Genomic DNA, 12,948 nt, shown 5'->3' with positions numbered 1-12,948 from the left:
GGCTGTTCAGAGTCCCAGATTCTAAGCAGTGTCCTCTACAGTCATCTAGGAAGAGATCTGGGGATCAACTGAGTCTTTTGGCTCAGAGATGCATTAAGTTCTTTATGTTTGAGTGCCCCCTGGAGTGCCCCATAACTGTTTGTTGACTATGGAAAGAAAAGAAGAAAGGCAAGAAGGAAGGAAGAAAATAGGAAGAAAATGAAGAAGGAAGGGAGAGAGGAAATAAAGAAAAGAGAAAGGAAAGGAAGGGGAAAAAGATGAAAGGAAGGAAGGAAATAGTGAAGAAAGAAGAAGGGAGGACAGAGGAAAATGGAGAATGAAATAACAGGGAAAGGAATGAAATAAAGGAGGAAATAAAATGAAGGAGGGAAGAAAAAAACAGGAAAGGAGAAAGGAAAGAGGAAAGGAAAGAAGGAAAGGAAGGAGTGAGGGAGGAAGACAAAAGAAAAAAGGGAGGAAGAAAGGAGAGAAATGGAGAGAGGAGAAGGGAAAGAAAGAAGAAAGTGAGGGAGGAGAAAAAAGAGGATGAGAGAAAGAGTTATCAGGCAGGGCGAGAGAAAGGCATGGTCCAGGAAAGAAGCTAAGTGGAAAGGCTCTTCTTTATCCGTACTGCTTTCTCCCCAGGTTGTCATCTGTGCCAATCCAAAAGGCATGAAAATCAAGTCTGGATCCATGGGGAAGGCAGTCCCACCCTACGATGTGCAGGTAGCAGCCTCCCCTAACTTCTGGCGAGGCCTGGCGTGGAGAGGAGAAAGACACACAGGCCTGGCTGGCATGAGCCTCTGGGCTGCTGCAGTAGCCCAGGGTGTAGACGCTCATACATGCACCTCTGTGATCTCCCTGCCAGATTGTGGATGATAAGGGCAATGTCCTGCCTCCTGGAGAAGAGGGGAATGTTGCCATCCGTATCAGACCCACCCGGCCCTTCTGTTTCTTCAATTGCTATTTGGTAAGAGACGGGAACAGCCGTTCTCATGATAGTGACTGTGTGCTAAGCATTGTGCACCACACTTTGTAAATATCTATTTGTTTAACCCTTACAATGACTGCATGAGGTAGGTTGCTACTATTATTAGTAAAGTTCTGTTATTGATAAGGAAGACTATTATTGATAAGGAAGCTGCTACAAAGGGGAAGTGACTTATCCAGCATCATGCAACTAGCATAGGCAGGACATGGGATTTAAACGGAGGTATGTCTGAAAGCGCAAAAATACGACATGAGGGCAGCACCGTTGTTTTAATGAGGAGAAAATGGAGGTGCAGTAAAGGAAAGGAGCTTCTGAAGGTCAAACTGCAGCCGGGTGCGGTGGCTCACACTTGTAATCCCAGCACTTTGGGAGGTCAAGGCAGGTGGATCACCTGACATCAGGAGTTCAACACCAGCCTGGTCAACATAGTGAAACCCCGTCTCTTCCAAAAATATAAAAATTAGCCAGGCGTGGTGGCACGTGCCTCTAATCCCAGCTACTTGGGAGTCTGAGGCAGCAGAATGGCTTGAACCAGGGAGGAGGAGGTTGCAGTGAGCCGAGATCGCAGCACCGCACTCCAGCCTGGGCGAGGAAGCGAGACTCCATCTCAAAAACTAATAATAATAGTAAATTAATAAATACATAAAGGTCAAACTGCACTATTGTGTCAGAGCTGTCTTCAGGTTTCTCTTTGTGGTTTGCTAGCAGGGCACAAACCTGGGATTTCAGTCCAAGTTTCTGGGATAATTTAGTAATTGCTTCTCTTTTGTATTCACCTTGGCTGGTGTTTATGTTGGGCTTTCTTTTCTTCACAGCTTTCTCTATAAAACCCTCAGATCTGACTGTGCACTAGAAACTCCTGGCAAGCGTCAGTTATTGCTGATGCTTGAGCCCCACCTCAGGCTAATTAAAATTAACATTTCTGGTGTGGATCAGTTTCCCAGGTGATTCGAATGTGCAGCCAAGCCTGAGAGCCACTGCTTAATAGAAATGCCATCTCATGTGTCTATTAAGCTGTCAATCAACTACAGAATTAGAAGGAGCAGAAACAAACCAGTCCATTTGTTTTTGGAATGTTGCATTTTAATGGTTTTTCTGTGACTACAAGAGAAATAATCTTTTACTTTATTTTGTTTAAAATCACAGAAACTTACAGAAACCCACAACATAGTAATCATGCCAAGCTGAGATCATGTTAACATTTTAATGTATTTTTCTGCTAATCAGTCTTGGAAACAATAGTAAATCTTTGACCCCACTGAAAAATGTATTCATTCATTATTTATTGTCTACTTCGTGCCACTCGGTGTGGAGCAGGACTCTGGTACTTACTGTACTTGTACACATTCTTCCTGGTTGTGAGATCATTCCACTGAGCGTACTAAAGTAATTTGAAAAGTTATTTGCTAGATAAGAATCTTTAATTTTTTTGACTGATTCTTTCCATCACCTGCACCAACAGTTAGTTTTCTTTCCAGATCTTTTTTGTTTTGTTTTGTTTTGTTTTGTTTTGCAACACTGTCTTCTCACTCTGTTGCCCAGGCTGGAGTACAGTGGTGTGATCTTGGCTCACTGCACTTCCTTCCGCCTCCTGGGCTCAAGCAACTATCGTGTTCCAGTCTCCCGAGTAACTGGGACTACAGGCGCATACCATTTCACCGGGGTAATTTTGGTATTTTTAGTAGAGGCGGGATTTCGCCACCTTGGTCAGACTGGTCTGGAATTTCTGGCTTCAAGTGATCTGCCTGCCTCGGCCTCCCAAAGTGCTGGGATTACAGGCATGAGCCACAGTGCCCGGCCCAGCTCATTCTTAAGAGAAAAATATTAAATCTCTTCTGTGAGAATCATGAAACATGTGAAAATTATTGCAGAGAATCTCAAACCAAAATTGTTCTGTGATTTTTTGATAAGCTAAGCTCATTATCCCCCCACAATAAACATAAACATTTCAAATTCATGTTGGTCATTCCCATTTAGTGGAATTGCACATGTCAGTTACATGAATAGGCCCATGTCAACTTTATAACCCATATAAGGAATATGCTTATTTTCCTAGGGAAACAAATTGTCAAATGCACAAATATTTGTTATAGTGTTAGCTGTTTATAACAGATAAAAAAGGTGGAGGGACTATCTAAATTTCTAATACCAGAAATTAGTTATGTAAAGGATTATATTATATTATAGCATTGTGAACAAAAGCCAAAAAAAAAAGAAAAGAAAAGAAAAAGAAAGAAAGAAAAAGAACAAAAAGGAGAAAAACAAGAGAGAAAAAATTTTTTAAAAAGAACCCAAATTTCTAACACAGGAATTTGCTCAAATAGCTAATATCACCACCACACAGAAATATTATGCAACTATTTAATACAGTTTTTTGGAAGCAGGGTCACATTCTGTCACCAAGGCTGGAGTGCAGTGGCACAATCATGGCCACTGCAACTTCGACTTCTTGGGCTCAGGTAATCCTCACACCTCAGCCTCCCGAGTAGCTGGAACTACAGGCACACGCCACCACACCTAATTTTTTTTTTTTTTGTAAAGATGGGGTTTCACCATGTTGCCCAGGCTGGTCTTGAATTCCTGGGCCCAAGTGATCCACCTGCCTCAGCCTGCCAAAATGCTAGGATTACAGGCATGAGCCACCACACCCAGCCTACAGGAGTTCTTAATATATTCTTTATATTGGTCATTTGTTATAAGAGTTGCTAATATCTTCCTCCCCGGTGGTAGCTTATCTTTTCACTTTCTTTCACTTTCTTTAAGCTATTTTTATTGAACAGAAGCGTTTATTTCCATGTCATCAAATCATTAAGTTTTTAAGTGTTATGAATAGTGCTTTTTGTGTCTTATAAAATCATTTTCAACTTTGGGGTAGGAAATACACATATTCACCTATAGTTTCTTCCAACAGTTTTATAGTTCGGCTTTTGACATTTAAGTTTATAATCCATCTGTGGTTGATGTATACATGGTATGAGATAGGGGTCTATTTTATTTTTCTCTATATGAAAAACCAATTTGTTGAATAAATCCTCCTTTTCCCAGTTATCTGTCATGATAATTTTGTCAGATATAAAAGTGTAATATAGGCCAGGTGTGGTGGCTCACACCTGTAATCCCAGGACTTTGGGAGGCCAAGGCGGGTGGATCACCTGAGGTCAGGAGTTAGAGACCAACCTGACCAATATGGAGAAACCCCGTCTCTACTAAAAATATAAAAATTAGCTGGGCTGGGTGTGGTGGCGGGCAACTGTAGTCCCAGCTACTTGGGAGGCTGAGACAGGAGAATTGCTCGAATCCGGGAGGCAGAGGTTGCAGTGAGCTGAGATCACACCACTGCACTCCAGCCTGGGCAATAGAGTGGGACTCCATCTCAAATAAATAAATAAATTTTTGAAAGTTTGATATAGTCATAGTTAGGTTTTGGCACTTTCTTGTATTTCCTTGATCACTTACTCTGTCTCCGTACTGATACAATAAAGTCTTATCCACAAAAGCATTACCGTAAGTCTTCATATGTGGGAGAATGACTCTATCCTTGTTTTTCAACTTATTTAGAAGTGTTTTACCTATTCTTAGCCCTTTGCTCATTCATTTACATTTTAGAATCAACTGTCAAGTTCCTTGGAAAATGTTTGCTAGCATTTTGACTAGAATTGTATTGTCTATAAAACAACTTAGGGATAATTGACATCTCTATTAATTAAGTCTATCTTGTTTTGTTTTGAGACAGAGTCTTGCTCTGTCACCCAGGCTGGAGTGCAGTGGTATGATCTTGGCTCACTGCAGCCTCCACCTCCTGGGTTCAAGTGATTCTCCTGCCTCAGCCTCCCGAGTAGCTGGGATTACAGCCACCCACCACCACACCCGGCTAATTTTTGTATTTTTAGTAGAGATGGGGTTTCTCCATGTTGGCCAGGCTGGTCTTGAACTCCTGACCTCAGGTGATCCGCCTGCCTTGGCCTCCCAAAGTGCTGGGATTACAGGCATGAGCCACTGCACCAGGTCGATTAAGTCTTTCTTTCATTTATTTATATCTTCTTTAATGTGTCGAGTTTTAAGTTTTCTCCATACACATCTTAGAGATTTTGTGCTAGATGTATTTCTAGGTATTGGTAGCTTATATTTTTTCTTTTTTCTCGGAAGGTACTTGTTGAATTGAGATATAATTTACCTACAATGAAATTCACCCATGTTACATGTGCGGGTTGATGACTTTTAACACACATTCGTCCCTGTGTAACTGCCACCACAGTCGAATATGGAACATTTTTCACCCCCAAATCCTCTCTTATTCCCCTTGACAGCCAATCCTCTCCACTCCAGACCCAGCAATTGATAAATTGTTTGTTGTCACTATGTAATAATTTTGCATTTTAAAAAAAAGAACTTCATATAAATGGAATCACTAACTATTCAAATTTGTCTGTCAGGTTTCTTTTACTCAGTATGATGTTTCTGCAAGTCATCTGTGTGTTTTCATGTATTTTTATTGCTGAGTAGTAGCTTTTTCTTTAAAACTTTGAGAATCGGAGTTTGATTGCTTTTCTCTTTCCTCTACTCTTGCCCCACACCAATGGGCTTTTTGGTGAGCCCTTCTCCCTCCCTTCCGTCCTTCCTTCCGTCCTTCCTTCCATCTTTCCTTCCTTCCTTCCCTTCTTTCTTTCTTTCTCTCTCTCTTTCTTTCTTTTCCTTCCTTCTTTCCCTCCTTCCCTCGCTCCTTCCTTCCTTCCTCCCTCCTTCCCACCTTTCATTCCTTCCTTTTCTTCTCTCTTTCTTTTCTCCCTTCTCTTCCCTTCTTTTCCCTTCCCTTCCCTCCACTTCTCTTCCATCCCTCCCCTTCCCTCACCTCCCCTCCCCTTCCTTTCCCTTCCTTTTTTTCCTACTTGGAGTAGCCCAGGCTGGAGTGCAATGGCACAATCTCGCAACCTCGCCCTATAGCCCAGGCTGGAGTGCAGTGGTAGAATCTCAGCTCACTGCAACGTCTGCCTCCTGGGTTTAAGCAATTCTCCTGCCTCAGCCTCCCGAGTAGCTGGCATTACAGACATGCACCACCACACCCAGTTAATTTTTTTTATTTTTAGTAGAGATGGGGTTTCACTATGTTGGCCAGGCTGGTCTCAAATTCCTGACCTCAAGTGATGCACCTACCTCAGCCTTCCCCAGTGCTGGGATTACAGGCATGAACCACCACACCTGGCCTAGCCCTTCGCTTTCTATCCTCAGTGATTCCCAAGCGCAAAGAGTATTCGTGTGTTCTTTTGTCCTAAAAAACACAGCCAGTGGCCCTGTGGGGCCCTTCTAAGGATGGTGGTGGGTGGTTGCCCTTAACCATTCGCTGGCAGTTGATTCCAATCAAAAGAGGGAAATCCCGTAACTAAACAGGGCCATAGCTCCCTGTCCATTGGGGAACTCTGGGCAGCCTGGACTTCAGGAACTGCTGAACTTTCTGTTGAGTGATCTCCAGCTTCCTACAGGGGGCTACGGGCGCAGTAACTGGCCTTAGCGGCTGTTCCCAGAGGGTCCTTCACGGGCTTTCTTTGTCTTTCAGGACAATCCTGAGAAGACAGCTGCATCAGAACAAGGGGACTTTTACATCACAGGGGACCGAGCTCGCATGGACAAGGATGGCTACTTTTGGTTCATGGGAAGAAATGATGATGTGATCAATTCTTCAAGGTCAAGTTGTCTGCACTTTCCTCCTCCCTTTGAAGTTTCATGGGGGTTGAGGGAAGTCCACTTGGAAGAGTTTGTTTTTCCCTTCCAGCTACCGGATCGGGCCTGTTGAAGTGGAAAGCGCCCTGGCAGAGCATCCTGCTGTCCTGGAGTCGGCCGTGGTCAGCAGCCCAGACCCCATCAGGGGAGAGGTAACTAGTGCACCCAAGAACACAGCCTCCTGCTTCTGTACTTATTAGCACCCAGCAGAACAAGCAGGAAGGCTCAGATTGTCCTGTATTTCACCTCCATCCATGTGCCACAAAGTTGAAATGCCACCATCAGACACACATTGCCTTCATGTCTTTAGAGATACAATTACTCTCTAAAGGGACATAACGGGAAAACACCAACACTTTGCTTTTTAGCAGACACAACTGGGTCCCAAAGAGGCTGGCTATGGGGCAGGAGATCTTAGGGGGAGGTGCAGGCTCTGTTATCCATCCTGTCTAATAAAAAGTCATTTTCTATTTGCAGCTGAGGGCATAGCAAGCACACCAGTCACAGTTTGCTGATGGCTGTAACCTGAGAGGGACAGAATATGTATCCAAAATGACCTTGATATACCAGAAAGATGGGCCAAATTTAATAAGCTGGGCTTTCATAGGAGAAATCTTTTTTTTTTTTTTTTTTTGAGATGGAGTCTTGCTTTGTTGACCAGGCTGAAGTTCAGTGGCACAATCTTGGCTCACTGCAACCTCCGCCTCCCAAGTTCAAGCGACCTTCTTGCCTCAGCCCCCCTCCCAGCAGCTGGGATAACAGGCATGTGTCACCACACCTGGCTAATTTTTGTATTTTTAGTAGAGACAGGGTTTCGCCATGTTGGCCAGGCTGGAGTCTTAAACTCCTGACCTGAGGTGATCACTCGCTCTGGCCTCCCAAAGTGCTGGGATTACAGGCATGAGTCACTGCACCCAGTCAGGAGAAATCTTCCTGTGGGTCCCAGAGGAATACATAGTATGTGAAAGATCAGCTTACAGGCAGACTTAGCTACTTTTCACTGGCTTACATCCAACATAATCCTAAAGCACAAGTTACGTTTTGAAAGTTAGTGCAACATCAGCCTGCATTCTCAGAAGCATCAAGACCGCAGGAGAGATTCTCAAAGTCTGGTTCTTGGACTGCTTGCAACTGTATCATCTGAGATGCTTGTTTAAAATACAGATTTGTAGACCTAAAGTCAGACTTATGGAATCATAATGATTGGGAATGCAGCCCAGAGAATCTGCATTTTAGCCAGCCACTCCTGACCAAGTGATTCTCCACTAAAATCAGAGGCCGTTAATATAGAATAAGGGAGGTGTGGAGTCCCATTGGTGTGCTGAAGAAATCACACCTGAAACGTATGACTCGTTCTGTATGCCATGAGTTCACTGGGATTGTGACAAATGGCTGTGTGCTCAAACTTAATCCATGTACAGTGCTTAGAACTGAGTCTGGTGCGCAGAAAGTGCCCAACAAATGTTTAGTAGTTACAGTAGTGAGGAAGCTCTTCCTAAAAGCATGTCTGTCTGAACATGAAATGATAGTGGCCTTCCTCCCTGTGGGAAGTAAGCAAGGACAGTGAGCTACCCCTTAATAGAATACTGTTAACAGATAGGAATGCTGGAATTAATAAGCATCCGAGTGACCTTCCATTGCTAACAGAAACTGTGTTCTGTTTGTTGTGCTTGAGTCTGGGACACTTCCTCCTCCCTGGCATATGACAGCCTGCAGGAAAGATGTGGGCAGAGAGACCCAAGGTGTAGAATGTCCTTTGGAATGTCTGGAACAGAAGTGGTGCAGTTCAGGGTCTGCTGATTGCAAATGTTCATCCATGCAGACCCCCAAATACCTCGTTCCCCTTGAAATTGACTGCATTTTCCTCAGTCCCACCTGTTCAAACCCATACCTTCCTACCTTGTTAGGAAAATCTGGAAGTAAATGGCCGTAGGAGCGTATGAACCTCTTCTCTCCAAAATATTTGCTTCTTAAGAGAAGCAATGTTGGCTTCAAATGGTGTCATTCCAAGTGTGGGTAGGAATTTGAGAAATAGGTAGGAGTTTGAAATCAACCCACAAAGGTCAATGCTCCTAGTAGTCACACCTGGAAAGGCCAGCAAAAGAAAAATTGACGTTGTTTGTGTCACTGGCTGTGCCCAAAAAACTAGTAGAACTTTCATGGTGCAAAGGTAAATGTAGGCACTTATTCAAGGGTCACTTAAGGAGAAAAGAGTTGTTATACAAGGTCTGATCTTTTCTGGGTATTTGTTTTGCTGCAGGTGGTAAAGGCATTTATAGTCCTTACTCCGGACTACTCCTCTCATGACCCAGAGGCACTAACGCGGGAACTCCAGGAGCATGTGAAAAGGGTGACTGCACCATACAAATACCCCAGGAAGGTAAACCTCAGGGTTTCCAGGGTACAGTGATCTGGAAATCAGATGGACACGCTCTGCCTGGGCCCCAACTCAGGGCCAGGCCCTGTGACAGGCTCTGGGGATATGGAGAAACTTGTAACCCTGGCTGCTGCTTCAGTTTTTTTCTGTATTTCTTCACTTGGGTTCTCCCCAGAGCACATTTTGTTCTTGCCCTAAGAACAGCCTGATCCCTACCATAAATCAGATACAAGAGGTGGTGCTCAAATGCTGTCAAAAAGATCCTGTGCTCCAGGCTCCAGCTGTTTTGCTCCTGGCAGTGTAGGGGGAAACCCTGAATCAAGGACAGGCAGACAGTAATGGCCCTTTCAAAACAAAAGTCTTTTTGAGGAATGATGATTTCCAAGTGTTTTTTGTTTTGTTTTGTTTTGTGTTTGGTCACTAGGTGGCCTTTGTTTCAGAACTGCCAAAGACGGTTTCTGGAAAGATCCAAAGGAGTAAATTGCGAAGTCAGGAGTGGCGGAAATGAGGTGCAACCCCAGGAAGGCCCCGTAGACCTCTGAAGGCTCCACGAGAAACTAATGGATCACTGGTCAGCCCCCATAGGGAGCATCATCTCTTCAACCCTAAAGATGTCAAAGGCGTGCAGCTTCCAAACGGCATCCCCAGGATCACTGCGCAATGCTGGAAAGAGCAAAAGAATATCATTGGCCCCGACCACATAGATGCTGCGCAGCCTAGCAAATGCTTGGTGGTTTGACTTCTCCCTCTGTCTCGGGGGAGGCTCAGCATCTGCCCACTGGTCTCACTAAGAGCTTCAGATTTCCCTCTGTAGGACAGGTTACCGGAGCCGTGGGGCACTTGTGGGTACTCATTCTCTGCCAGTGGGAATGTAAAGGCTCCATCCTTTGTATGCAACCATTTGGTAAAAGTATGCAGGACCATAAAATTGGCAATATCCGCCGGGCGTGGTGGCTCAAGCCTGTAATCCCAGCACTTTGGGAGGCTGAGACGGGCGGATCACGAGGTCAGGAGATCGAGACCATCTGGGCTAACATGGTGAAACCCCATCTCTACTAAAAAATACAAAAAAAAAAAAAAAAAAAAAAACAAACTAGCCGGGCGAGGTGGCGAGCGCCTGTAGTCTCAGCTACTCAGGAGGCTGAGGCAGGAGAATGGCGTGAACCCGGGAGGCGGAGCTTGCAGTGAGCTAAGATCCGGCCACTGCACTCCAGCCTGGGCGACAGAGCGAGACTCCGTCTCAAAAAAAAAAAAAACAAAAATTGGCAATATCCTTTAGCTCAGAAATTCTACCTTCCTAAGTCACCACAAAAGAAAAAACTCAAAATGCAGAAAATGTGTGGTGCACTAAGATGATCACGCAGCATTGTTTAAAACTAAAACAAACAAACAAACAAACAAACAAAAAACTAACATCCAAACAACAAGGAAATGATTAACAAAATTGTAGTACATTAACTCAATAACATATAATGTGGCCATTGAAATATTTAAGAGCAGTTTAGTATGTCTTGGGAAAAGTGTAAGCTATATTAATTTTAAAAATCAGAATAAAAATATTTGCATACTGGAGAATCCCAACTCTGAAAAATAAAGGGGAAACTAGTTAATTGTCATTTTCCTGGAGATTGAGGAGGGAGGGAGAGAAAATAATGGATGGTAGTTTTTCTTCTTCCTTTTTCCACTACATTTCTGTATTTCCCAAGTTTTTGTACTAAGCACATGCAACTATTTTAACGAAAAAGTTATGTTAAAGAAAGCACATGCTGCTTCAGGTCTAGTTCTTCCTCCACATACTCACACATCATTCCCAAAGGCTGCTGTATTATGTCTGTATTAGTCAGCATTCTGCAAAGGAAGAGAAGCAATAGTATATATACAGACATAGGAGAGGGGACTTATGGTGGGAATTGGCTCACTCGATTTTGGAGGCTGGGAAGTTCCACCATCTGCCATCTGCATGCTGGAGACCCCAGGAAGGCCCATTCCATCTGAGTCCAAAGGCCTGAGAACCAGGAGAGCCAATGGTATAACTCCCTGTCGAGTGCAAAGGATCGAGAACCAGGAGCTTCACCGTCTGAGGACGAGAAAACGCAGGTGTTCTAGCCCAAAATGAAGGAGCAAATTCGTCCTTTCTCCTTTTTCTCCTCTTCATGCCCTAATGGATTGGATGATGCCTGCCCATGTGGATGAGGGCAGATCTTCTTAGTCTATGACTCTATCTCTAGTATCACCTGGAAACACCTCCCAGAGACACCCAGAAGTAATGTTCATAGCTATCTGGGAACTCTTAACCCAGTCAAGTTGACACCTAACATTAACCATCACAAAGTCTTATCCAGGAGGGGCATAAGGACCTGAAGCCACGGCTCAGGCCTGCAAACAGGAAAGGGTGGTTCTGGGAGCAACCCTGGAGGAAAAGCAGCAGATGGAAACTGACGCAATCCCAGTGCTGCCGACCCCACCCCTGGCACCGCCACATCCTCCAGGGAAAATTCAGGGAGCACCTACTCAGTACTGAGCTCTGAGACTGCAGTGATACACTAAAGCCAGCCTAGTCCCTATCTATGTGAGTTTTCTGGGTCTGCCATAACAAAGTACAACAGACTGGGCCATTTAAACAACAGAAATTAAAGTCCTCACCGTTCTGGTGGCTGGAAGTCTAGGATAAGAGGTTGGCAGGCTTGATTTCATTCTGAGGACGTTTCCTTGGTGTGTAGATCGCCGACTTCTGCCTTTGTCTTCACGTGATCTTTCTTCTGCGTATGTGTGTCTGGGACCCAATCCCCTCTGCTTCTAAGGACATCTGTTATGTCAGATTGGATTAGGGCCCACCCTCATGACCTGACTTTGACTTAATCACCTCTTTAAAAACCTTGTCTCCAAAGACAGTCACAATCTGGGGTACTGGGAGAAACTGGGGTATCTGGGGTTAGGCCTTCAACATAAGAATTTGGGGAAACACATTTCAGCCCAAACCCTTGTGGAGTTGAGTCTAGTAAGAAGGTCATTATTATTTATCACAGAATAATGCAAATAAATGTACAATTGTAATGCCATGAAGAAAAGAATACATTTAAGACATAGACTGGGGGGACTGATCAAGACTCAGGGGGCTGAGGGTATCAGGAAGGATTCTATAAGAAAGTCCCTGGGCCGGGCGCGGTGGCTCACGCCTGTAATCCCAGCACTTTGGGAGGCCGAGGCAGGCAGATCACAAGGTCAGGAGATCGAGACCATCCTGGCTAACACGGTGAAACCCCGTCTCTACTAAAAATACAAAAAAATTAGCCGGGCGTGGTGGTGGGCACCTGTAGTCCCAGCTACTGGGGAGGCTGGGGCAGGAGAATGGCGTGAAACCGGGAGGCGGAGCTTGTAGTGAGCCCAGATCGCGCCACTGCACTCCAGCCTGGGCGACAGAGCGAGACTCCATCTCAAAAAAAAAAAGTCCCTGAACTGGGTGCAGTGGCTCACGTCCATAATCCCAGCTCTTTGGGAGGCCGAGACAGGTGGATCACCTGAGGGAAGGAGTTCGAGACCTGCCTGGCCAACATGGTGAAACCTCGTCTCTACTAAAAATACAAAAATTAGCTGGGTGTGGTGGAGTGCGCCTGTAATTTCAGCTTCTCGGGAGGCTGAGGCAAGAGAATTGCTTGAACCCGGGAGGCAGAGGTTGCAGTGAGCTGAGATCACACCACTGCACTCCAGCCTAGGTAACAGAATGAAACTTCATAAATCAGCTCTGTCTAGGCAGTGGGCAAGGTGAACCCACTGGGCGGTTACAATTCCCTTCCATCAAACCCACTTGCTGGCTTTATCAGTAGCCTTTTGTCATATACAGGCTGGAGGTGAGTGAAGCTCCAAAGTCAGGTTGGGATTACTTCTG

At 44.8% G+C, this 12,948-nt stretch overlaps 1 protein-coding gene across 4 annotated transcripts in view; it reads left to right on the top strand.

Moving 5' to 3' along the window:
- ACSM5 (acyl-CoA synthetase medium chain family member 5) overlaps positions 1 to 10,094 on the top strand; it is a 31,503-nt gene extending 21,409 nt beyond the window's left edge. For 3 of the 4 annotated variants that reach the window (XM_017953241.3, XM_017953240.3, XM_017953242.3), the window contains 6 exons: positions 625 to 705; positions 848 to 949; positions 6,522 to 6,649; positions 6,738 to 6,837; positions 8,946 to 9,065; positions 9,503 to 10,094. In XM_017953241.3, coding sequence (XP_017808730.2) covers positions 625 to 705; positions 848 to 949; positions 6,522 to 6,649; positions 6,738 to 6,837; positions 8,946 to 9,065; positions 9,503 to 9,604 — 633 coding nt within the window. In that variant the 3' untranslated portion in view covers positions 9,605 to 10,094. Of the gene's footprint in view, positions 1 to 624; positions 706 to 847; positions 950 to 6,521; positions 6,650 to 6,737; positions 6,838 to 8,945; positions 9,066 to 9,486 lie in introns of all 4 variants that reach the window. The other variant, XM_003916624.5, reaches the window with a different exon arrangement.
- Positions 10,095 to 12,948: the final 2,854 nt, after the last annotated feature.

The sequence above is a fragment of the Papio anubis genome, chromosome 18 (genome assembly GCF_008728515.1).
Source record: "Papio anubis isolate 15944 chromosome 18, Panubis1.0, whole genome shotgun sequence".
Taxonomy (NCBI): domain Eukaryota; kingdom Metazoa; phylum Chordata; class Mammalia; order Primates; family Cercopithecidae; genus Papio; species Papio anubis.
The sequence above is the reverse complement of the archived record's forward strand: the minus strand, read 5'-3'. Positions and strand labels throughout refer to the sequence as shown.